Source organism: Brienomyrus brachyistius, chromosome 12 (assembly GCF_023856365.1).
Source record: "Brienomyrus brachyistius isolate T26 chromosome 12, BBRACH_0.4, whole genome shotgun sequence".
Taxonomy (NCBI): domain Eukaryota; kingdom Metazoa; phylum Chordata; class Actinopteri; order Osteoglossiformes; family Mormyridae; genus Brienomyrus; species Brienomyrus brachyistius.
The window spans coordinates 8,955,952-8,983,299 of record NC_064544.1 but is presented as its reverse complement, the minus strand read 5'-3'; the positions used below and the strand labels follow the sequence as shown (position 1 = coordinate 8,983,299).

General features: G+C 43.9%; 1 protein-coding gene across 5 annotated transcripts in view; it reads left to right on the top strand.

Annotated features, from left to right (window-relative positions):
• Positions 1 to 1,813: 1,813 nt before the first annotated feature.
• Positions 1,814 to 27,348, top strand: part of LOC125705073 (sodium/potassium/calcium exchanger 2-like) — a 60,510-nt gene continuing 34,975 nt past the window's right edge. For 3 of the 5 annotated variants that reach the window (XM_048971413.1, XM_048971410.1, XM_048971409.1), the window contains exons 1-2: positions 1,815 to 2,094; positions 3,621 to 4,666. In XM_048971413.1, the coding sequence (XP_048827370.1) occupies positions 3,776 to 4,666 (891 nt within the window). In that variant the 5' untranslated portion in view covers positions 1,815 to 2,094; positions 3,621 to 3,775. Of the gene's footprint in view, positions 2,095 to 3,620; positions 4,667 to 27,348 lie in introns of all 5 variants that reach the window. The other 2 variants (XM_048971412.1, XM_048971411.1) reach the window with 1 other exon arrangement.

Sequence of the window (27,348 nt, the reverse complement as noted above, 5' to 3'; positions counted from 1 at the left end):
GGATTGGCCCACTAGAAGCTATAGAGGACAACATGAAAAATGTGGAGGGAATTTCATGGAAATAAGAGTCTAATCAAGCTTTTCATTCCACCATACAGCCTCACAGCAGAACCTAATGTGGCATCCGGGTTTTTTTGTTTGAAATACGGCCTGCGGAACATATCCACTTCATAGGGAGAAGAAAGCAAGCTGTTTATGCTGACAGAGTGTGATTCTGTTGAAAATACTTTGGCAGAGTTCATCTTCTGGAAGCATCTAACTCGTCATGCTTTTATCAAACCACTGCTAAAGTTATTTTGATTCACTCATCGAAATCCTATAAAAAGATAAGGCGGAAAGAATTAGTTCGGGCACAGCGGAAAAAAATACATCACGAAAATCATGCAATGCCAGCTCGCAATAACACATCGGATGCAATTAAACTAGGAATCCCTTTGGGCGCTGGGCTTTAAGCATAAGTTTCGGATTACACACACTACTAAGGCCCGGACTCTTACAGTAACAAACTGTGACTTGCTGTGAGCACTGCAAACACCAGGGATTGATCTGTAAAGAGCACTACGGGCTTAATTAACTACGCGAAATTTGAATTCACCTGCAAGCCGGACACAACATTCAGGATTTAAGTTTTGTGCAAATCGACGATCTTTGCTTTGTCAGCCCTTTTTTGTTATTAGCTAGCGGAGGGAAAACGGAGGGAAAAAAGAAGCGAAATCGATAGCGTCTGTTAGGCGTTATTCGTGACTTGCTGAAGGAGCAGCGATGTCAGAGGCGCCGTGCTGCGGGAGCAGAATTGCGAGGCTATTCATTATTTGATCTGTGTAACATCACAATTAGGGACAGAAAACAGGGACGGGAATTGACTATTAGTGTGTAACTTTAAATAGAAATAAATAAAAGAAAAATCCATCAGCAAAAAATAATATTTAATAATAACTTAATAAGCTTAAGTCATTTTCCAACCGAAGGTAACATAATGAACTTGATACTGTATAAAAGCATAGGGCTCCATATTCAATTTAATCAATTATGCCTATGTGATTTAAACTTATATTACACATAAAAATCGCATGTATATTATTGTTCTTGTTGACATTGGTACCCTGCACCCCACAAATTAATGTACTTACAAGAAACGCGGTAGTTTTATTATGCAGCATGTTCAATATCGTCATTACATCTTCAGAGCTTACAGTAGTCCCAATGGCCTGTTTTATTTGGTGTCTGATTTTTATACTCCGGTATTTTGTAGCTCCATGTTATGTTTACCCTTCAATTTACCGTCAGCATTCCCTGGATAAGCGTTTAAATGGAGTATATATATATATATATATATATATATATATATATATATATATATATATATATATATATATATATATATATATATATATATATATAGCGAATGCAATATCAGGTTTCTCGATGGAACAACGAACTGGACTTCCTCGAATACGTTTAATACAGTGTTTACATATCAATTATACATATATGAAAAAAACCTAACAACTATAGACCACTAACCCAAAAATAACGGTAGGAGATGCTGTCTGCTCTCAGCGCCGACTTACTTTGGACATTATCTACGGCAGTATTATATTATCTGGAGATTATTTAAAACTGCTTGGACATCGTACCACATCAGCGCCATCATATTCCTATCAAATACCAGCGCCGGTGTAACCACGGCAACTCTCTTTTTACATAAAGCCCATCTTCAGCATCATTGTCTTATTCCGGGACGGTGCCGGCACAATGGTTACGTGCTGTCTGCTCCCCCCCCTCCCCAAGCCCCCCACCACCTCCTGTATAAATTAACTACCCGCTTCACGTGGTAAACCCAGCCCTGATCTTTCGGGTAGATTAGCAAAGATATTTTTTGACCGGTGGGATTTTGCGCCGAGGGAAGGGAGGGATAAGATCCCCATCCGTGGGTTGAATGCCAGCTTGCAGTCAGTCTCCCGGAGCTCCTCCTCTCCAGCCAGAGGCAATCGGCAACATCACATTTCAATGAGAGCAGGAGGGCACCAGGCAGGATCGCACTCTCCATTTCAGCCGACCTTCCCATCACCGATATCCCCGGCCTCTCCCAAGGTAAGGGCTGCAATCCACATGGTTTGCAGCGACACCTCAAACATCTGCCTTATTGCTTGTTTGCAAGCGCCTGGCGCTTTCTGATATCCAATTCAAAGGGTGGGCAACTTCAAACGTGACCATCAGCTTGTTTTTTTTGCCACCGTTGATAGTTTGCCTCATATTTTCCGGACAACGTCCATCACCTGTTTGCTTGCGGTATATCGTGCAGCATTATAACCCGGCGGAGAATTAATAGTTTTTATTCACGTGTTTTCCATTCTTAAAACGTTATTGCTTTGGCGTACGCGTAAGAGATATTCTGTTTTAATGCACATAGCCGTGGAAGTGGATTTATGTATTTATTTATTTATTTATTTATTTATTATTATGTAGCGAAAAGTATTAAGTAGGTTAATAGTCGCACGCATCACATGGCGCGAGGCTGAAGGAGATGAATAAGCTCATTTTCTGTGTCTGATTTGTGCGCTGCACAAAATTAACCCCCCCAAAAAAGAAATTTCAGCGGGGGAAAAGTCTCCGCAAACCGTTTCGCGACTATTTCTGTGCAGCCCATTACTTATTACAGCGAAAGTACAACTGATCTGTTTTAATTAAGATAATCTAATCTAATTATGTACTGAACCCGCCGCAGAAGTGCGTTTAGATAAATCGGAAATGTCATTTAAATCGCATCTTTATAGTAACAACGGTCTTTAAAAGGAACTATGTGAGGATATTTTAGTCTGACTATACACAATATAAGGAAATCTATGTTCCTGAAATATCGTACTTATGTACTACATTTTTTCCCCTTTCGCCTCAGCAGTATTTAAAAAGGTAGCGAATTTCACAACGTCTTATGGAGTGCGTACGTATTACTTTATAATAATATAAGTTTTATATTGTTTTAAAATAGCATAAATAACATATTAAATTATATCATAAATTATATATTAAATAATCACCCTAACACTGCCGTGCCCCAGTGAAAAGCGTATAGGGCCCCCAACCCAGATCAATCCAATTATGTTCCACATTGTTTAGGGTCCCTGAATAAGAGTGGCCCTTAGAATTGTCCTAACTTTCCACCCTTTTCTGATGCCCCTGCCCTAAATGCATGTACCACTGTATCATATTTATTGTGTTGCCTAAATATTTCTCTGTTAATTCCATTAGTATTGGGTGGTTTCTCCAATCAAGTCTATTAAAATGCAGTCTTGATCAGCTTTTCAATATTAGATTAGATTGGATAGATATTTCCGGTGAGGGTCTGATTCAAAAGGTATATAGGCTGCCTAAATGAACAGAAATATTAAACATGGTAACAGGACCTTGAACCTAAACCCGCAGTTACAAGGTGTGGATTGCTTAAAACAGAACAGAATGCACCAATTCGGTGAATGGGGCATAGTGTTTAAAACACTCTGTGTGTGTTGTTCGTTTCAGTCGTAGTGTGAATAGACAGATTGTACAACTGGCTCTTTCAGCCGCCAGGTTACAAATTTTCACACCACTTCTTCTGTCATCCTTTGATGTTTCTCCAGAGGCTGTTATGAAGAAGCTTTTCAGTGCGTTAGACCCTGGAACGCACCTGGGATCGCCCGTCGTTTTTTAAATTCGCAGGCAGCGCCATGCAGTGCATTGGATAAATCCAGTCTGGAAACCTTCCACCTGACTACTAAAACGACGACACGCGGCCATGGGTCTGAGACCCCCCAAAGTGACAACGAATGACCCTTTCCTGGAGACGGGATGCACCAGTCACTGTCGCCAGTATCTCCGGAAGAAGCTGAGGCCGGTGAGAGTGCTGGGATTTGTCTTGAGCCTTGTAGCAGTAAGTGCAGTTTGCTCTTCATTCGGTGCCTTGACATGGAGTCCGGGGTACAGGGCGGGGGCCCCGTTCTCGCCAAGTGGCCTGTCCGGACCGGTGCCACATCGAACTCTACTGACTGCCAAGCAAGATCATGCCCAGAATGTTTCTGCAGACACTCTGAGGGCATCGTCGGGTAACCACAGCCAGGGCGATTACCCTCAAGATCTCTTCAGCCTGGAGCAGAGGAGGCAAGGGGCTGTCATCTTGCACATGTTCGGGATGCTGTACATGTTCATATCTCTGGCTATTGTTTGCGACGAGTTCTTCGTTCCCGCCCTGACGGTTATCACCGAGAAGCTTACCATTTCTGACGATGTGGCCGGTGCCACCTTTATGGCCGCTGGTGGCTCTGCCCCAGAACTTTTCACCTCTGTGATTGGGGTCTTTATCTCCCACAGCAACGTGGGCATTGGGACAATCGTGGGCTCGGCGGTGTTCAACATCCTGTTTGTGATTGGGATGTGCGCGCTGTTTTCCAAGGAAATCCTGAACCTCACTTGGTGGCCACTCTTCCGGGATGTGTCCTTCTACATCCTGGACCTGATCATGCTCATCATTTTCTTCCTGGATAACTACATCAGCTATTGGGAAAGTTTGGCGCTGCTAACAGCCTACGCAAGCTATGTGATTTTCATGAAGTTTAATTCTACAGTAGAGGTTTTGGTGAAAAGCTTGATTATCAGGAACCAGGTGGTGGAAGTGGAAGTCCAACCGAAGGTGAGTTACCTGTCACTCTTGCCTCCTGACGGTGCTGCACTCATTCCATGTACTTCATTCAGGGATGGGCATGTAGCATTGCCGTGCTGGGTTGGCGCCCCATACTGGGTTGTTCCCTGCCTTGCACCTGTAGATTCTGGGATAGACTCCGGATCCCCCATGACCCTGATAAGCGGTTATGGAAAACTGATGTATGGATGGATGGATGGATGTGTCATTGTATCAGAACATCACTATAGGCTAGACCATACAGACCCTAGGGTTTGACACCATGGGGTATGGTCTGTACTTGGACAGCATCAAAATATGGTCTATAATATGTTGCTATGCAACAGATGCATGACACGGAGAACAGTGATTCAGCCTTGTGTGGCGGTTACTAAGGTGAAACTCATAGCAACTACTTTGAGTAAACGCTCATGGAAAATGTGTGCCAATGCCAGAACAGATAGCTGCTGATGTCAGAGAGGTAAGACAAGGTAGATATGGTGAACCGCTGCTGTTTGATGCACGTTTATCCACAGCACTATGTTTTACATAAAATGCAATTACATTTTTATAAGCTTTGTTGTGTTTAATATGACAAATGTTTATAGATTTCTGTTCCTGCTTCCAGTGACTTCTAAACTGGTTTTGAATAGATGTTGCGAGGATGTTGCCTTCACACCTTCACAGCCCGGTCTCAATACCTTGTCTCATGACTTTGTCTCATGACTTTGTCCAGGATACGTGGTTGGAAGATGGATTGAATGGTGAACCCAACATTCCAGTGATGAGCTGGTATGGTGTGAGGCCAAAGCAATGAGTGTCAGATGATGTGGTGGTTCAAGATTACAGCCTGAGACCAGAACTTTGTTGGTTCAAATCCCAGGATATCCCTGCTGCTCTATCAAGGGGCCTGCGGTGTAGAATAAAATAACACCAAAGGGTCTTAGAGGTCAGAATGTCTACTGGTAAATTTGAGAACACCTGGGGTCTGTACTACGAAGCGGGGTTACTGGCTTATCAGGGTAACTTGTCGGATTTAAGGTATCACAGTTTCAATGGACTTCATATTCACTCACTTACATTTTGCCCAGACTACCTTAAATCTGACAATTTACCCCGATAAGCCAGTAACCCCGCTTAGTAGTACAGGCCCCAGGTCTTTCAAAGCAGCACCTTTTTGTACTAAATATCTCAGCGGTTGGGGCCTCATTTAAAGGATTCAATGTTGTGTAAGCACAGGCAAAGCTGACTTGTCCAGAGCATTAATATCAGTCTTGTGCCACTTGATTGAGGCTCAAGATGCAATAATTTTATGGAAATTGCTGAGCCGATGAGCCCCACAACATTCAGCGTAGCCATCTGTGTTCAGGGCCCGCAGGCCAATAATCCAGACTTTCAAGTTAACCTGTCATTTCCTTTAACACTGTGAGTATGAAGGACACATGGCATGCAGCTTTTCACTGAAAATATTTTGGACTTCATGGGGAATGAAAAATATGTCAAATTTGGCCAAAAAACACAAACATTCTTGACACACTAAGCCCATCACTGTGAAAACATGGTTTTAGTTTTTGAAGGCATTAAGACTTTGTCCCTTGATATAAACGCCTAAGCCTGTAATATCGGATCTCATTTTCAAATGAATTAGCGATAATTTATTATGATGGTTGTTTTTAATCATCCTTAAATGTCAAACCACTCTAGATTGAAATGACTAATATGAAAAAATGTACCACCTTTTCCTCACAGTCAGAGTGCGGTTTGATTCAGTCCCTATTCTCCATCGCTTTCAGTCTACCTTGGCTTAAAAAAAATGAAGAATGCCTGAAAAATCGTCGAGCTGTTGGACGGACGTGAGCACAGACTGGCTGCAGACATGACAAGCATGTAATTTCTGCGGTTAATTGGTTTTTAAGAATCTGGAGTCTCATTCCGAGCTCAGTGATTTCATATTAAAATTAGTCGCGCTTTCATTCTTGTGTTTCCAAAGCTCCTGTATTCCTTGGAAGGATTAATACAACAACAAAATCCAACACTAGTGTCTGTCAAGGCTAAGCTGAGCAAATCGTGTCCTAGTTTGATGAATGAAATTGCAGGAAATTCCTGCAATGGAAGTCTGCCAGGTTTCCATAGCAGTGTTAGATCAGATAAGTTTGCAGATTGTTTCTCTAACCTTCAGGTAAGCCTGTAGGATACCGTGTTCCATCATTCTTACCATTTTATTTATAAGTTGGAAGATGCGGGAAAATTATGTTATATTACTTCATATGAGGATCAATGTCAGTGTTTTGCGCATTTTTAATGCAACAGTATACGGTTAGATTGTTCTGATGCATCATATAGAGAACGTTGACTTATTGGCCTGAAAATGTGACCTCTAACCTTTAAGGTAATGGCTGTCTGACTGCACAGAGCACATGCGCAGATCCGACAGCAGAGAAAGATTTATTGCCTCAATGTGAAAAACTTCAAAGTTTCAAGATGTAGTTTTAGATTAATGTATTTATGCATTTTGAATGTTTCATAACGTTTTAATTGCCTGAGAGTAGTGATTTTTATTTTGTGTTTTTGTAGGGTTTGTAATTAGTATTGGAACTACGTATAGATCAAGGTATTTAATAATAAACTTTTGATACATTTGGTACATATACCCATTCTTTGGTACATTTGGTACATAAACCCATTATTTGGTACATTTGGTACGTATACCCATGCTTTTGTATATTTGGTACACATATCCATTCTACTAAAGAAGTTTTGGGTAGAAGTTGCTGCTAATCAAGCAACCGACGTATGTGTTTAGAAAGTCAAGTCACTCAAAATGCATGGGAAGTAGCTGGATAGGTAAGCATTACTTATGTTATCGCATAACAGTCTTAACAGTCTTGTAAACGACAGGCTTTGTCTTGAAACATTTTGGACTAATGGTCTTTTGCTGAACGAATGTGTAAAATATTGTAAAAGATGGTATTTGTTGTACATGTCTAAAAGTGTTAAATGGTGCTAGCAGGACCCACTTTTGGTTGGAATGTGTACAGAAAGATTTTCATTGTCGTGTTACTGTAACTCCTGGTTTCAGGAGGCTTTCAGGAAGTTACAGTGACCTTGATTATGACCTGAGCCAGGAAATGCTTAGAAAACAAGCAAAAACCTTGCTGAGATGGCCCCGAGCAGTGATCCAGCAAGCTTGTTTTACCTGCCTCCCAGTGAACGGCTCACTGGATCAATTTATATCTCCATGTGTCCGGTTCTGTCTCTTTCCTCTAATGAGTCAAATTTCAAAACTCTCTGTCTGTGTTCTCAGTGGGGAGGACATCTCACTGATGCATTCTGAGAGCTCCTCTGCACGCTGTCCAGGCTTAGTCTGTGAACGTGTGCCGCGATCAGCCTTTGTGACAGCCCCCCTTTTCATTTCAGCTACTGCTCTTTTGTAATCCTCTGAGCACCTACAGAAATATGCAGCTCTGAAAAGGCGTGCGGAAGTGTAGCGGGAGTGGTCAATGAATCTCTTAAATCTCCAGAATTCTGTCCTGGCTTCAGAAAATTCCGTTTTGTGCAAATGAAAGGCTCTCACTCACCCTTAATACAATAAGCAGTGGGAGGATGGGTAGAAGAAAGTATGGATGGATGGATGGATGGATGAAAGTGTCATCATCAGGATGCAGCAAAAGACTGTATTATGTCATTGGAAGCATTAACAGGAAAGGACAGAATATATTTTTACAGTAAATTTGATCGGAGTAGAAGGTAGTGAGATATTTAAAGAACAGGTGACAGATGCAATAGTATGACCGTAAATGGATCTTGTTAGCGGTTCTATGGTATCAATTCAAATATTGCTTAGTAATGGAAATTGGCTTTTGTATATTTATGTAGGAAGTCATTGGGTTTGCTTGTTTGAAGGTCAGCCAGTGATACAGGATGGACTGGCTTTGGTGCAGAGCATCTCTGGTCAGCATCTCAGCGGCCGTCAAGTCGGCTGAAGCAGGCCCATGGGGTGCCCTCTGCCAGAGCACGAGGTGTACCTTTGGTGGAAGAGGCAGCCGCGTACCTCCCGCTTTCCCGCAACATCGGAGACTAATCCAAGTGAAAAGCCTTCAATCCAATTAGTGGAGTTACACACAGGAACTTGGTGCGGCTTCAGAGATGGAGGGACCCATCGCTGGTACCCCCCATCTTAGGGGTTTGGCGAAAATCATGTGTTCAGCGGCTGAAGGGCGAGTTGACCCTCAATGGTCACCATCATGGAGGGTGCGCAGAGATGTTTCAGGATGTCTCAGCAATGCCACACGATCCCTTACCTGCTCCTGACCCTAACCCTAACCCTGGCATGTATGGCAAAACGTGACTCCGCGATTGTTGCCTGCTTTTGACCTTTGAGCTGACATTCTTGATACAGTGACACAAATTTTTTAAAAAATTGTTCCGACGCGTGCTATTATGGTTCTGGGTCGTGACTTAGTTTGAGTTCAGGATCGTGTACTAGGTAAAATCCTCTCTCAGCAAGGCACTCCATCCAGATATCGTTCTAAAGCCAAAACTGTCCCCATCAAATTGGGGGTTTGACAGGGCGGCGCAGATGTGCAGCAGTAACTGAGATGGTCTGTTTTCTCTCGGCTTGCAGCTTCTCTTAATAAGATGTTTGCTGTTCTGTTCTCTGAAGTTCATCAACTCTGTCCCGAAAGTTTTCGAAACCCAGGCTATGCGCCTACAGCTAATTCTAATGCTAGAAACAAATAACATAATTGAAAATGCATTTAGGATGGTGTCTGTGTGTTGGCAGTTATACTTTTTCTGTAGGCCATATTCGTACCGAAGTTTGTTAAACTTAGGCTGTAGGGCTTTTGCAACAGACGTTTTCACCTGTGACCAGGTTTTCATTTGCATTTTTTTTGTGATTAAAATAGAGCTTAGATCTTGCAGTGTTTGAGAAAGCACTCCTTTCCATTAGCTCTGTGATGAGCCTTCACTTCGTGTAGGGCATGGAGAGATGGCAACCCAACGTTGAGTGTATTGATCCTTTCACTGAGAATGTAGAAGCATCAGTTAAGCTGAACTGCAAGGTTTTGGAGGTGGGAAGGCAGGGAAACCAGGTGCGAATTTGAGAAAACATGGGTAGAACATGCAAACTCAACACGCATGCCGTGCTAGGGGGATTCCTGTAGGTCTGAGGCTACAGCAATGTCCACTGACCACCGTACCATCCAGTTTGAGAGAAGACCTGCACCAGCGTCAGCTTTTTGATGGAAAGTTCTGGCAATGTCAAGGAGCTGAAAGTATCATATTTGTCAGGAACTATTATGCTTTGCACCCCGGTGCATTCCAGACTGTACTGAGTTCATCAGCTTTCTCAGTCTGCAAGGGACAAAAATAGCAAGTCAAAACAAGAAGTCGTAAATAGAGTACATCTTGCTTTGGCTTCAAGGATATGGTAGCAGAGGGAGTGACAGCATGGCCTGAGGTGGGAATTACTCTTCTAAATATGGTTATCCCTCTCAGTTAATCTCCTTAGGGTCTGCTCCCTCAACATCTTACGTGACCAGTCCTGACTCTTGCCCTGTTAGGCTGCATTTGACTACCGACCATCTGGATTGGTGATAAGCAGCATCAGGGGCGAGTGGAGTTGGATAGTAAGCGGCATGGGTGCTTTCAGGCCAGTTTGGATGTCTTAGCAATATGAATGGTTCACCTTGTATTGATTTGCATGGTAATTGATATGGGATGCATTTTAACCTTTACGGGCAGTGCTGGGTTGCTCCTGTGCTCCTGAACCCCTTGGTCCATATCATGAGCATAAAGTATGGGGGGGGTGGGGGGATTTGTGACCCCCCTCCCAACCAATAATGAAAACTGGCCAATACAACCCCACATCCCCCAAATAATCACAAAATGGATGGAGATCTCCAATCCCACAATCTTCACCCCAAAGTTAAGCCCTTGGTGCACAGTACATCATTTACGTTCTCTTCTGGTGGAGCCCAGGTATCCTCCCTGCTCTGCTCCCATACCATTGGCCAGGAATGCCCTGCCTCTCATGCTACCCAATGAGGAACCTTGATCTTAGATGGGATCCTTTGCAGCCTAGTAAATCCCTGCCCCAGGAATACATTGCTGCTCTTCCCTATGATGCAGTATGTGCCACGATTGAACAGCAGGGTTGGTAACATCCTGAGTTCAATGGTGGTGCAGTAGTTAGCACTGCTGCCTTACTCCTCTGGGACCAGGGTTCTATGTGTTTAGAGTTTTCACGTTCTGCTCGTGTCTTTATGGGGTGTCCTCCGAGTCCTCCAGTTTCCCTCCACCGTCCAGAACCATGCTGAGGTTAATTGGAGTTTCCAACCTGCTGGGTGTGCCCTGTGATGGGCTGCACCCATAGACTCCAGAACCCATGTGACCCGGATGAACCCGGATGAACCGACGAGGAGCATTCTTTCTGCCCTAGGAAAGTATGGTGTAAATTACATACAGGTCTCACAATCACGCAGAAGTGAAAGTAGCCCTCAAGGCCTTGTTTACATTAGACAAGTGTGAGCATCCCTCGGCCAATCCTGAGCACTCCCAGCAAGGTCGAGGCTCAAATTAATTTCACAGCTTTCGCAGGGTTGCCGGCCTCTTAAGACTGCTACTTGACTCCCTTGTTCCCTGTGCTCACTACACCTGTAGAGGGAAGTGTGAAAATAATCTCGCATGAAAAGACTCGAAGCTCTCCTTGGCCCATCCGCTCGGTGCCTCCTTTGATCACAGCATACATTCATTCAGGCCTGGCCTTCTCTCTGATTGGCTCCTGCTAAACGCAAGTATGCCAATCACACGCTCTGCCCAAGAATTCTATTTCCAAAATGGAGTTGAAAGGCATCCTTTCATTAGTGTTATTATTCACAGGCTTGTCAACACTAAGGCTGGATAGTTGTTGACACAGAAGACAACCAAGCAGTTCAGAGGTTTGTACTGTGAGTGGTCCTACTGCGTAACGATGGGTGACAATATTTGACAGTAAATACTGGATTCTTATTAAATTATTCTGAACCATATGAAATCATGTTAGGTTAATTATGTATGATATTGCATTGTGCTCTAGTATTAACGCAGAGTGATACAGATCTCATTCATTCATGATAGTGTGAATGATCCTTGTGCTCGCACCTGGAATCCAGTCAAAGGTGTATTTCAGTAACAGTTCTTATATTGATGTTTTGATTACAAAAAAGCAGACATTTTCATTTGTTCCTATGCTCGGTTAATTTTCGTCAGTGAATAATTCTGTTTTATTTTCAGCTGGCTATGCCTCAGTGTAGGATGGGGGGTGGATGTCCCACGGGAACTTAGCTGAAGCCATGTGCTGATCACATTCACTGGCTCCACCTGTGCCGTATTACTTGTGATATAAGTGCAGGATAGTTTTCTTTTTTCTCTCGGTGCCAATTCAATGCCCATCTTGGGTTTCTAGGCGCGGGCCTCTGCCCTGGCAGTGGTAGGGAGAGGAAAGCTGCCAGTTGCCCAATAATATATTTGTCTGTTTTGATAAGCCCCAAAAAACTGCTTCCTGCTGTCAACGTTCAAACGACTGTTCTGTTTGGAGCAAATCTTCAACAATTAGAACTATTCCATGGACTGAAGCTGAAAACATTTATATATCTTCAGATTATACCTTTGCTTGACCTCATGTTAAACTGCAAATGAAGGTTCCCTTAATTTCCTGACAACAGCATATCAGTGATGAATGTCACATGACAAACGGGCTGCGTCTCTGAGAGTCAGGACTATCTACCATAACACTATAAGGTTTTTGATAGTCATGGGGTCCCACCCACTCCCACTCGCATTTTAACGTTTGTCATTTTAACAGCTGCATGACCTCACTGCTCTTCTTGCTATGGGGTCAAGAGAAGAAATCACGCTTGTTGGAGTGTTACTTACACAAAAATGTTCTGAGGGCAGAGTGAAAAAAATTATTGGTTCAGAAAGATAACCAATCAGATTGTAGAGGGGGTGGGACCGAGCAACTAGGGGAGGTGGGACCAAGACATCTGAGCTCTTCTCGTTGCTTGTAGTTCTAGACCCAGAGGTGTGACCCCCGTCATGCAGCTAATATATAAACACAAGTGCAGGGCGTCTGCTTTTTTCTTTCTCGCATTGGGGGAGCCCAATGCTGATGCAGGCATTTCTGTGGGAGCACGCTGTCTTTATACTCATCTCTTGGGCACGCGGGGGGAACTTGGGCCCTTTTGGGTCGCTGCGGACGCACTGATTCCGAAAACGCACACGCCAGCAGGCCATGAGAGTAATCCCTGCCTGCAGAAAGAACATTCCGGATCATATCGATATTGCTATGACGCAGTTTCTAAATCCAGCCCGGAGGGTGAAGGGAGGTGGTGTCTGTACTTGCTGCAGTCTTTGAAAGGAAACGTGGCGCGTGTGATTGCTGGGGGTGTGTGTGGGGGGAGGGGTTTCTCTCTGGTTGCCAGCTGTGGCCACTGACAACACCTTGGCTGGGCTTTCTGCATCGTCATGTGGCTGCCGGTTCGCGATCTCTGCTGCTCCGCTGGTGCTGCAAATGAGCCCCCGAATGGTCCAGCCGGCCCCGTTTCCTTGCAGTTGCGGTTAGTCTGCGCTACATGGACCCATGAACGTGCCCCTGACACTGGCCAACACTTCTGCACTTTCCGTGATCCCTTCACTTTTAATTAGCTACAATTAAAGTAATCAGGCGCGTGTCTCTGGCTGATCTTTGAAGTTCACTGGCAGGGATCGTCTTTAAATGAGTCATTTGCACATCTGTTTGTGGGATCTAAGTCTTGTTTTTCACTCCCACTGTAGCGTCAGACATGTACTCCGTCATGAGGCAGAGACAGCAACTTGGCATATGGAAAATGGCAACATGGGCTTTTTGCTTTTTTGCGTGAGATGAATTTACTAGTGCATCGTGAGCACTGAACACGCGCTGACACATTCGAGTCGGCATAGATTTCGCAGGTCAGCGTTTTATCACTGGCTTCCGTCCGCTGCAGATGTATGCCAGCCGATTTAAAAAAAAATATATGTGGTGAAATACGCAGTTATTGATTCGAGCAGAAGAATGAAGTAGCTGAAGTGGAGCTTCTCTGTCCCTGACTTATTGCTACCCGAAATAACCTCTGTCGAGTTCCGTCTGTAGCAGTCGGCAGTCTTATCCTACTTCTGTTTCAGTGTGGCTGTTCTGATGCACCTTAACCTGAACTGTTATCACTGTGATTTATGGGAACTACATTTACTGGTGCATATGCCTGGATATTTTACTTGACTGATTTAGATTCAATGCATTACTCCCAGGGACTAAAACCGACAACCTTCCGGCTTATGTGGTTAAATTGGTGTCCTCATTGCGCTTGTTAATAAACCCAAGAAATAAACCCAAGCAGGGTCTTTGTGTATGTGTGTGTGTGTGAATTATGTTTATATTACATTGTGGGGACCAAATGTATTTTGTTTGGTTACTCATGGTTAAGGTAAGGGCTGGGTAGGGGTTAGGGTCATCATGTTGGGATTAGAGCTTTCCCCATAGAAATGAATGGAGAGTCCCCACAAAGGTATACTTACAAACCTGTGTGTGTGTCTTTAATTGCTGTAGAATCTGCTCATCAGATGGCAACTGGCCGCGGTTCTGCAGGCCGGACATCTCACCACTATCCCCACCTGTCGTTATCCTCGTCATGCTGGGCGGCTCTCGGCTGGAAGGCGGGCTTCCCTTGAGGCCAGGCAGTGACTGCGTTTATGGGGGCTCGTGATGCGGTATGGGGTGGGGTGGCCGGATTTCGCCAGGCCACATTTTCAGGGAGGCCCCGGACTTCATGCCCTTGGAGTCCGAACCTTTTCCTTGTGGAAATGGCATTTTTTTTTAAATGTTATAACCACGATTCACTCCGGAGGCCTTAAGAATGGACACTGAGACCTTTGCAATTGTCATGGAAGCTGTGAACACAGCAGTGTTCAGAGCGCTGTCACCGTCATTAAAAGAAAACTACAAAAACATTAGGTTTCTCTGCACAGACTAAATATGTAACTCTGGGTTCCTCTGGGACGAGTGGGCAAGGCTTGCGATACCAGGTCTGACTTACTTGTTTTTTTGCATGTGGAGATGTGTTACATCATACATCAGCTGGGATGTTCATTCATACATTGTAAAATCATGTCTTTTTCTTTGATACCTTTAATTCCGTCTGCTATTCCTGGTTCAGAAATAACTATTATAACACCTGTTATTAGTCGATTGAATCTGATTATGGAGGATGTGAAGGTCATGATGAAGGTGAGGGAGGTGAGGTTCGTAAGTGTGTTTTTAAACCTGTCCGCGCCGCCTGCTTCACAGTGACGATACATTTGTCTGTCTGTGTGACATTCAGAATGTTGAATGAAGGCTTAGGAAACGAATGGCTCAACGCTTAGAGAAAGAAGGTTTATTTTTCATGGAGACGGGGTTCATGTCCGCTCCTGCGTGCTCCAACTCCAGCTGCATCTGTGGTGTTGGTGGGGGAGGGGGGGGGTTATGCAAATGCAGGTGACAGGTGTGTCTGGGGGGTGGGACCGCGGCATACAGCACGGGCCAAGTGACAGATGCTCAAGGTAGACAGACGGTGTCCTTCAACTGCACTTCTTAGTCATGGTAAATGGCAACAAGCAGCGGGGGGGGTTAGGACTGGGCCTAGAGCAGAACTTGTCAAGTTGTCATCACTTCCTCCCCCACTTCCTGTCATGCCCACTAGGGCTGCCATGATTAGTCGACGCAGTCGATGACGTTGATGCTGAAAATGCATCATCATCAACATTTTAAATTAGCATATTGATTTTTTTCTCAAATTATTTAATGAAATTACCTTTTTGATTACTAAAACACTTCAATTCATTATAACAAATCTGGTTTTACACTGTGCAAAGCTCGGTGGCATACTACAGGGGCAGTAGCGCTACGTACGAGCACCTGAAGAGAAAATGCACAGGCACTATTCTGAATTGCCAAAATAAGCAAACCCACTGTAAGTGTTGTCTGTTCATGTTTATTAAATTACTATTAGTACAGACAGTTTTTCAGTATCTTTTGTACTTGTAGCTGCTAAATACACTCATTATTAAAGCCATAGCTTCCATTATAGTTTCCATTAAAATTTCTAATGAATAAGTGTTTGAGAAAATGTTTAGAATAGAATCTGCGCTTATTATCTTGTGTGCTTTTGTTAATATGATGTGTGTGTTTGTAAACGTAGGGCTACTCGGGCCCAGTGCTATTATTGTAATCTATAACTGAAATGAAAACAGACACCAAATAAAATTATTTGTGAAATGAAATAAAAATGAAAACTCTATTTACAAAAAAAAAAAAGTCTGGCTTCAAACTGAAAAAAGGCAACAGCACACCACCAACCATCTTCGTACCTTCACAATATCTCCTCTTTCAATAGATGTTGTGGCTGTTCGGCTGTCCGTTTCTTCACCACAACTTCAGTGCTTATCGCTTCCGTGATTTACCAAACCAGTAGCGCGTGGTGTGCTTCGTTAACGGAATTTAATAAGCCGAAGGATATTCGGAATTCATACAGATTACTAACTTTTGGGCATCACCGTATGCCCCTCATTAATATTTTAGGCGCACTACTAATCTGCTTTACAAATTGCGGCCGTAATTAAGGTCTGTATAGTGCCGACAATCTGGCATCCATTCTCTAAAGCCCCGCAATGACATACAGTTTGTTGTTGTCAAAATAAAATTAACTAATGAACTTAATTTAAATAAATTGTTTAGGTTAAACGACTAATCGGTAAAATAGTTGATAGATTAATGGAGAGATAGATTAATGGAGGCTTCGTGCCCACAGCAGCTCCGGTGCATCGCTGTGCCTAAACAGGATGGGCAGCCCAGCGGTGCGCTCTCAATTAATTACATCGAATAAGAATAAATGTTTGAATGTTCTTCTCATTTCCATTTTAAGTGACTATTGTGTGTGTGTATTTTGCCGCCGTCCCCTCTGCCTGCTGAGAGTCCCCCTTAGCGACCCACTCTCGGCCTCTTTAGCGCCATGCTTGGCCTTGTCCGAGGCCTTGTCACATAGCTTTTGTCATTCAGATGGATTTGTCACCATATCACAGCATCAAAGCCTCCTCTCCACTGCGTGAAGTAGGGCAGTTAATCGGAACTTTTTCAGTTAAATGCAAACCGCTTTGTCGGTGCTTGTTAGCCGATTTTACTTCTGTTTGCAAGCTTTGTATATTCAAGAACCTAGTGCAGTTTGCCTAAAGTGAACCATATAAGAAACGGGTGTCAAACTCCACTCCTGGGGGGCCAGAGCCCTTCACATTTTTGGGTTTCCCCTCATTTAACACACCTGATTCAAATCCTTGTGCTAATTACCACACAGCTCTTGAGCTGAATCATTTGTGGTGGAACAGGGAAAGAACTAAGCTACACAGGGCCCCGGCCCCCCAGGACTGGAGTTTGAGACCCCAGATATAGGAGTTTCTGTGTCGTTATGAGGATTGAGCTCCAGGCCTACTTCAGAACCATGGACAGCAACATGCTTGGCTTGGTGGTCGTGGTCCGTTTTTAGAGGGGACTGTGTGACTCGCAGGCAGCTGCTGGCTGGGCCTCAGCATGTTCCATGCCTGCTTTAAAAAGGGCCTGACGGGGACCCTCTTCCTTTGAAGCTCAACAATCATGTGGACGCTGAAGTGGCCGGCGAGCAAATGCCTTTCATGGAAGCGCCGGGCGCCGACTAAAGCCGTTTCCTTTCGCTGAAGGCTATTTCCATGCTGAGCCATTGTTGTGGCCGCCATTGTGCTTACAGGGGTTTTTTTTGGGACCCATGATGAACAAGCGGTTCATCAAACATGGCCGTCCTATTGTAGACTTTTAACCCGCGCATTGAGACAGTCGGTCATCATCTTTTGTGATTTGTTAGCTTCTGTTTGGCTATAGGATAGATTTCGGTTGATCCTGCCATTGGTTGTTCAACGGCTGTCCGTTTAGCGCAGAGACACTAGGCTGTACCTCTTGGTTGCTTACTTACCTTGACCTCGGAAGTGAAGGGAAGACCAGCTTTCTCAGATTTGGTTCTGCTAACTCTGTAGTTTGTAAGGTAATCCCCCCCCCCCCCCCCCCCACCATGGCTGAGAGAGAGCTGCGATCAACAGAAGCTCAAGGTGAGGGGTCATAAAGAATGAGAAATATGACACGCAATCAATGCGGGCTATTTTCGAGCTTTGCTGTTACCTAATGTATTAAGCGGTGTGAAACACCAAGGGCTCGCTAGTCCGAGGACGCGGCGATTTGCTGTAATGACGGGGCACTCGTCGTCCGTATATATTCACTTGCTCTCTCTGTCTGTTCCTGAGAAATGGCTTACAATGTAACTCACTTGCATTTTCATGCCTCCCCCTGTGGCCGTAAATTATTTCTTTGCTGCACGGGTATCGGAAGCAGCTCACGGATCCATCAGTGCATGTTGGTTGTTAACTGAACTTTATTTTGTTCAGCCAAGAACATGTCAAGAGTATTACGGCGGTTCACTGCCTGGGATTTAAAGCTGCACTTCATCCCTACTGTACTGGCTGTATCTCTTTGGCTGTTTGCAGATGCTGCTTATTGTGTCACTCTTGTCTTGCACTGTCTTGTATCTTATTGTCCCTCCATGCACCGGTCCCATCCTCTGCAACTGTTACGTCAGAATTATGCAGCATTCCTCGGAACGCCCATGACAATGAAATTTGAATGCAACTTTCTGATTAGTAGGGAAAGATCCTTATTCGCTGAATGGTATATCCCAGTTGCGGGGGCCTGATCGCTGAGCTGTGGGTCTCAAAACTTGATGCACCCTTAGGACTAGGACGTCCCTCATTTTGTTACAGGGAAAAATTGAGCCTTTTTTACTCTTGTCCCATCCCAAAATGCCTTTCTCTCAAACAGGGAATGTATTGGTTTAGGATAACCACAGTCTGCCTATTATATTTTAATGCTACAAATGTGTACATTTAATACCTAAAATGCTCACTGTCACATACCAAACTACACTCACTTTAGCAGTACTCAAAATGACCATTGGGTATTTTGTTAAGGGGGGGGGGGAACAACTCCTTAGATCACTGTGATTGCAGTCACGTTCCTGCTTACCGCGGCGATAGGGCTGACATCGGCCCCGAGGTGACTGCAGTGGGAGTGCACTGGCCTGTCAGGGATACGTGTATTAAAGTACATAAATAAATAGATGTGGTTCCTGGGGTGGAGTGGAGCTATGATTGTTGGTCATGGATGATGTTTCTCGTCAGTGTTAACTTTGAAAGATGCCTCTGCTGATTAAGGTGGGGGATACTTTTCAGATGATATGACAGAATTTCGCTGACGATGTTCTGAGGAAACCTCCCCCGCCCCCCCCCCCCCCATCTCCACTCACCCACAAATTCAGTCCAAAGGTGAGCCTGGATTGAAATGCAGTACTCTTCAATGTAGATCTTCCATGTATGACCCGCTGCCTTACCTCTGGTTGCCTGGCAATTGGAAGAAGACTCGGCTTCGGCATTGGCTTATCATCTTCCTTGCTCTCCAGTTATTTCCCAAATCTTATTGGGGACAATGTGACTTGGCCCATCTCTGGCACTTAACCATCTCTCTATTTGACTATCCCTGCCGGCCCCTGGAGGATGGGCTCCCCCTTTGAGTCTGGTCCCTCTCAAGGTTTCTTCCTTCTAGGGAGTTTTTCCTTGCCACTGTCACCTTTGGCTTACTCACTGGGGGCTTTGGGTGAGGATGCTGTAAAGCGCTTTGAGACGATGTAATGTTGTGATAATGCGCTATACAAAAATACATTTGTTGTTGTTGTTGTTGTTGTAGTGCGATGGCAGTCCTCATATTTTATGATTCACCTTTCCATCCATGCATTCATCCATCCATCCATCCATCCTTCCTTAAAATGTATCTCCTATGCCAGGCAACACAGAGCAAGGGCAGATTTATTTATAATGATCAGCCATAACATTAAAACCACTGACAAGTGAAGTGAATAGCACTGATTATCTCGTTACAATGTCATGGGTGCCATTATATATTAGGCAAGTGAACAGTCAGCTCTTGAAGTTGAGGTGAAAATTGGCCAAACTTAAGGATCTGAGTAAGTTTGACAAGGGCCAGATTGTGATAGCTAGATGGCTGGGTTAGAGCATCTCTTGTGGGGTGCTCCCAATATGCAGTGGGTAGCACCTACCAAAAGGAAGGCCAACTGCTGAGCTGGTGACGGGGTCATGGGCACCCAAGGCTCACTGATGCGCGTGGGGAGTGACGGCTAGCCCGTTCGGTCCGATCTCACAGGAGAGCTACTGTAACACAAATTGCTGAGAAGGTTAATGCTGGCTATGATGTAAAGGTGCATCACAGCTTGCTGCGTATGGGGCTCTGTGGCCATAAACAGGTCAGATAAACAGGCCATGCTGACCCCTGTCTGCCGCCGAAAGTGCCTACAATGGGCATGTGAGCGTCAGAACTGGACCATGGACCAATGGAAGAAGGTGGCCGGGTCTGATGAGTCACGTTTTCTGTTACATCATGTGGACAGCTGGGTGTGTGTGTTTTGTTCACCCGGGGAAGAAGTGGCACTAAAAGGCACAATGAGAAGAAGGCTGGCGGAGGCAATGTTCTGCTGGGAAACCTTGGGTCCTGGCATTCATGTGGAAGTTACTTTTACACGTAGCATCTACCTAAGCATCGTTGCAGACCAAGTACACCCCTTTATGGGAAGGATATTCCCTTAGCTGTGGCTACTTCCATCATCATAATGCGCCCTGCCACACCACAAAAATTGTTCAGGAGTGGTTTGAGGAACATGACAAAGAGTGCCTGGATGGGCCACAGCTGTTATGGCGGGGACAACGGGGACCTTTACAGTATTAACCAGGTGGTTTTAATGTCATGGCTAATTATCAGTGCTGAAAATCATCTTCCTTCTGTTGTGTTGAATAGTCTTTGCTTGATGCCCTGTACGCCGTGACACATTGGAGCACATTCACTAGGCATTCACCACAGCTGATAGTGAGCACACCACAAGCCTTGTTTCAGAGATGTTCTGACGCACTCTTGCGCTCACGATGATTCGGCCCTTGACAAAGTCACTCGGATCTCTACCCCTTGCCCACGTCTTCTGCATTCAACATGTTGACTACGAGTACCAAATGTCCATCAAATTTTACCATCTACTATGTCCCACACCTTGATACGCACAATTTTTAGGAGATAAGCTGAATAATATTAGTGATACTGCTGCTGAAAACCATCTTTGTGCGAATAATATTTAAGACTTTTGTTTTCTATTTTAGTTCTTTTAAAGTGATTTACTTCGCTCACATTAAAAAAAAAAAACATTTTTTTTTCCTCAGGTTGTTCCAGAATGAAACCGCATATCCACGTATTAAATGTGAATCTGCGGGATTTAGCTTGCTGGAGTGCTTTTGTGACCCTCTACACCAGCATCTGCGCTGGCATTCACCTCAAAGTACACAGCAGATTAATAAAACCCTCCGCACTGATCTCAGGCCTGGCATTCGAACCATATGCTAAAGGACTCGATTGTGAGTGCCTGGAGATTTTTCCCAGCCGGTGTGGGAGGAAGCGTTGCATGGTAATGTTCTGTTTTGGAAGGAAGGGGGTCTGATTGGTTAACAGATGGCCTAAATCTGGAATACTCGCCCCCAGATTTCCTATAAATACAAATTTAAGTTTCGACACACGCTCCATCACTACCTGAACGAGAGGAGAGCTTAACAGCTTATTGTAAATGCCTATGGTGTTTCTCTTCCCCAAAAACTATGTGTTTATACTTTGACTTTGAACAGACGTGTTGGTCAAACCTCATACTGTCACAAGTTCCATGGAACGCGAACAGTGTAGCCTCCATGCTTGTTTTCCTTCCAAGGTCACCCTCGCAGCGTTCGGTGCTGCTGAGTGGGCAGGAGCGGTGGGGGAAGTATGAATGAATGGCTGGAGATGCTTAATCATAAAGGGACATGCTGTGTGATCCACCGGATCAGCTGGCACCGGAGGACACTGTTTGCATCAGGCAGATGCTGCTTTTGCTTTGCAGCTAGTTTATAGCTCGGAAATGCTAAATAACACCCCCCCAATCACTTTTTTGGGCGACGGCCGACTCCTACTCATGGATCAGGCAGCAAAAGCAACTAACTTCTGTGGCAAAACTAATTAGAGTTAGCACTACAAACATTAAGGTGCAGAACTCCATGAATCTTTGTAGCTGTAGCTAGCTTAGTAAATAACACTGAGTTGTTGCACTTAATTAAACGTTTAATATTGTTAAGCACTGGTAGCCTGTGGAATTCCATTAGTCTTAGAACTAGTCAGGGATAAATAATTGTTTTGTGTGGGGCACAAACGTCTATGAAGAAGTGTTAGTTGCTTAGAGATTGAAGAGCTCTGCATTCCGGGGACATAGTAAGGCGAACATGTCTAGGAGATTAGTGGGTAAGCATTGAGCTGACAGCTTACCAGATACATCCTGTTCCTGTTAAAATTTCCAGTACAGCCTAAGATCTATAAATATTAGTTTTCGGAAGAAGTGTTTTTTTGGATAGCAACTGAGCAGTTGGGTTAATTAAACGTCTATTAAATGGTTCAGCCGTTACGTCAAATGAGAGTAGCTATGTTCTGTGATTTTAGTTTCTGGCCTGATTTTGAAACTTCGCTTAATTTTCCAGAATATAATTAAACGATTAGTGGTTTCTTTGGATTACCGAACATGACTGAACACATCTTCGATTGGTGATTATAAAAGCCACGAGCCATGAAGTAACCAATCATGAGTCAGATATGAAGCGTTTTTTTTGGTTCTTCTACAGAATTAGTATGTGAGTTTGATTGTGTTTTTGAAGGTTGGAGTACGTATTTTAGGTTTAGCGTCCAAAGCCGACGGCAAGTATTTTGAGTCAAGCTGCTCGTGCTTATCTCCAGGTGGGCGCGTCTCAGGGATTTCCAGGGGGAAATCAACGTTTTGGCAGCTCTCGTAATTAGTTCTGCTTCACTATTAAACAAAGGGGTTCGCTAATTAGCAAGCGGACGACTCGAGTCGCTCGTCTTGTCGCAGAAAGTCATTATTTCTGGAGGCGTGTGTGAGGGACGCTGAAAGGAGACGCCCCGTCGCTCGCTAAACTCACCGCCGTGCCTCACGTGATTGGCCCCTGTTCTAGGGGGAGGGGCAAGATGAGGGCTATAGACGGACACACGCATGACATAGCAGATCCTGTCAACCTTCCTAAGAGTAGGATCCAGTTGCAGTGCACTGACATCTCATTTGATGGCGGAGCAGCAGATAACAACATTGGATTGAAGACTGACTGCATTAGGCAAACAAGATTTAAAAGCGGAACCAGGCCCATATTTTTACTCTATCTCCGATGACAACTGTATACTCCCCCCCCCCCCCACAATGATTGTTAGGATTTAATAGTAATTAGCTGGATGACTTTGATTTAGTTATTGAAAGTTATTATTTTTGAAAGAGGGACTTGAGAGGTTAAGTGCATTTAACACTAACCTCTGTTTTGCAGTTAGGTAACTATCTTAGGTAATGAAAAGTTATGGATTGCAATTACTGACAGCCCAGTAAATCCTATTAATTATGTCTTAACTTCTGTAAGGGACTCTAATGTCTAATTTAAATTTCCCTCGGATGGAATGAAGTAAAAACTGAACCAGACTCAGATCCAGACTGCGTCTCAACCAGACTGTATGTAACAACTATCGTCTTTGAACCATGCACTTTATATTCTTAGAATTTTCATTTCTCTTTGAGAATAATTTTGTGACTTAAACAGGTACAGTAATATGTATAATGCATGAATTTAATGTTTTAGGACCTGGGAAATAGAAGTTTTTCCATGTGCAGCATTTCCTGAAATAAACTGAGAAAAATTACCACCTACAATGAAAAGGCACAAACCCCTATGTTTGCTGCTGTTAGGATTTGAAGGAGAGTTCAGCAAATGGTTTTTCTGCAAATGCAAGTTGGGTCAGATTCTCCTAAAAACAGGCTTTGTAAGGAAGACAGTTATTTAACATGATGCTTTTATAGTTCACATTAAATTATGGGGTCTGTTCCACTGTCTCTTAATTTCAGCTTTTCAGCTGTTTGCCAGACTAGCTCAAATCAGGTCAATGACAAAATCGCAGCCCTGCCACAGCCACACAATGGCGGCTGATGAGCTAAGAGTGTAATTGTCTTTACAATCACAATTAGTGTAATGATGAGCCAAGTGTGTAATTGTCATTGCAAGTACCATTAGTGTAACGGCAAGGGAAGTGTGTAATTGTCTTTACAGTTGCAAGAGGAGGATGTGCTGAGGGTTGTACAGTAGATTCGATTAAATGTTTCATGGTTGTTGTTCAGGGTTTACGCTGCCATGTCTGGCTGGAATGTCTCCTGAGCTTCTAGATGGCTCCGTGTGTCCAAGGGCTCTACAGATGTAGGACCCAGTTTGCCATCGATGCAGTCGGATTGGAAATGAACGGGAAGCAGTACAGAAAGGTGGTCCACAAAAATTAAGTTCATGAGACATGACCTCCACAAGTCAGATTTTGTTCTCCATCTGGCCACTGTTAATTGTGTCAAATTGAAAGCCTTTATGAAAGTTCAAAGATCGATAATTTAATACATAAAATGAAAATATGGAATTAAAATTAATCCCGTAAACTTTGAACTGTGAACAAATGCACATAGAAAGGAGGTAAGATACATACTTTCTTATTTACAGCTGAAAATAGGTCTGTTGGCTTTGCATATACATCATGAAGCCTCATTCAGAGTCTATCCGCTGATGTGGCATTCTTGCAGGCGGACAAATCCGCAGGACTTTGGACACGGCCAGTTGAGCTGCCTCTTTCAAAGCGGCCTTTTTATCAATGTGTAAATTTATCATAAGTCAAAGAGCGTTGCCATTGGTTGGGAGATGTGAACTGGGCGGGTCATAGGCCCCTTCCTTAGCAGCCATTAGCAGTGCTTCTAGTCTTCGCCGTTCTTACTTCTTAGTTTGGCTTGTTGCTTGTTTATCGCTATTCCAACTTCCTTCTTTGCAGTACCAAATTAGTATTTGTTATTGTTCATCTAACAATATGTCATGCGTCGCCCATCCAATCCTCCTGTTTCCTCCCTAGCGTGGAACGCCGATTACGTCTACATCTTCCCTGTCGTTCGTGCCCTTGTGTGATTCACTCCAACTGCCTCTTCTTTTTGCTCCCTCATTAGTCTTTGTATAAAAGTGCTTCCCAGTCCTGGAATTAACATCAATCCTGTCCATGGCCTGGCCTGTTCTGTACTCCCAGTTTTGCTCCCCATTGATCCTGTTTCTTTCTGTTTGGTCTTTTGGTTGGAAAAAAAAAAACCCATTTGTTTGCTCCGTCTCTGCTCCTGTGTGATGCAATGCACAGTTTGTTGGAAGCAACCACATTAAAGAATAGCTATTTTAATGTGATATTTCTAAGCATCACTAATACCCAACCAATACTTAGTGGTAAGTAAGTAACAGTTTCTAATCACATTACCACAGTGTCTTGATCAGAGCAAAACTGACCTAATAGGGAATGTCACAAAGAACCAGTCATGTTATGAGGATTATTGTAGGACTTTGAGCAACATCTGAATTTGTCACAAAACTGCTTCAAATGTAACCATATCTTACCTTCATGAGGTAGAACATATTCAGACTTGTGGAGGCAGGTTCTGATCAAGTTTAACTTTCATCATAGTCTTTTAGACCCACCCTAAAATACAGGTTAGTGAGAAAGTTAGACGAATGCTGATACAATGGCCTGTGTCTCACAGTTTCTCTGAGTCCAGTGAGGTTTTCTTTTTGTGGAGGTGATGAAAGGGCGATTGGCGCAGGTCGTTTCCCATTAATGAACCTGACGGACCATAACCTCCGTGACAATAACACCGTGCCGTCACCGAATGTGAAGAACGGTGAAAATCGCTCAGCTGAGACGTTCAAAGTACTTTGAAAAAGTTGCTATTCTTTCTGCAATTATCCTGTAGAATTAACCTTAAAAGGCGTATTCCAAGCACAGTGTATGCGGTGTGTAGAAATGTTCTTTCTCTCAGACCATAAGCGTTCTTTTCATTATGCTAAGGCTTCATTTCCATTAAAAAGGTTGCAGCTTCTCACTAAACAAGGACATAATTTTTGACATAATACACTGTGTGCAGAGAACCGTGGCAGTAAGGTTCTGATTGTATGGAAGAACCATAAGAGTTCAATTTGATGGTCTTTGCAATTTAAGGTGTTTTGACATAAATTATGGATGGGATGGCGGATTGTAACCCCTCCCCAATAACCAAAACTAGTCAATACAACCTCCTGGACCCCCTTAAATGGGTGGAGCCCCCCCCGTTTAAACACCCAAAATTGTGCGCTTACAGAAACCCCCAGCCCAGCAACGCGCGTCTCTAACTACGATGTATAAAATGATAGCTCTGCACCCTCATCCCGAGAGGCTCCTGTGTTGCCTCTCTCCAGTTACGGGGCAGATAGATTCCCCTGACTGGGCAATGTGCTCCCAGCCCGGTGTCTGTCCTGAATACAGATACAGCAGGTGGGTCTCAATGAGCGACATCTGAAAGTGCCAGGATGTGTTTAGCTTAATTACCACTGAAAATATGGCATGATGTCACATGCATTAACCCACACTGGGCAGTAAGACAGATCCTGGCAGATTCCATGTCTTCTGAGCATTTTGATGCCTGTCTGTGAGAGCTCTGACAATGACAGCAAGTAAAAATAGCAGGTAACTAATGCCAGAAAGATAGCACTTAAAAGAGCATTCTTTCGGTGACGAAGATTCCGTTTTGACTAAACCCCAAAATGATTTTGGCCACCAAAAATAGGCACATTTTCCACGTCCCGAGTCCAAAAATGATGTTTTTTTTGCGATTTTATCTATAAACACAGAAGGAACAGAACATGGGTGGAACATGAGACACACTGAAGGCTTTGGTCTTTGTTTTCTTTCACATCTCTTTTGGAGGTGCTCATATATTCCCGGAATAGTCTGGAGAAATGGAATGAAGAAAATTACTGAAGATGTGAGGGGTCTGTGAGTCACAGTATAACCATTAGTCATCTGTGTGGCAGTGTTTTTTTTTTTTGCACTTGGCCTGATTAGACTCCAAGCATGTTGCGATGTACACATCTTACTGTGCTTCGTCCCCACAAGCCATTAAAAAAACTGTATTCAATCGACACAGTACACCAGGTAAGTCAATGAGGGTAACTATGTGGTCAAGCCAGTGGAATACTGGATCAGTGCAGAAAAGCAGTCTTGTCTATCTCTATGGGTTTGTGTGGACCTGCCATTCTGTCTGACAGCAAATTCAGCAGGACGGGCCTGATAGGGATTTTTATAAAAAAAGGCCAGCCATTCAATCTCCATTTGCTAGGTCGTCACGGGAGGAAACTAGAATTGTGTATGAATATACAGGGGTTATGAATAAATTCATGCGCAAATCTGAAACATCCATTTTCACATGCATTGCCGCTACATCTACCCCTCTGTCAGTAAGACTCTGAGTAAATAAAAGAGTATCGTGATGTGATGCAAAATTAGGGGGCTGGGGGATGGGCTTGGATCCAATCTCCATATGATTATTTGTTCCTGTTGAGCATTAGTTATTAGACTAGTTCTC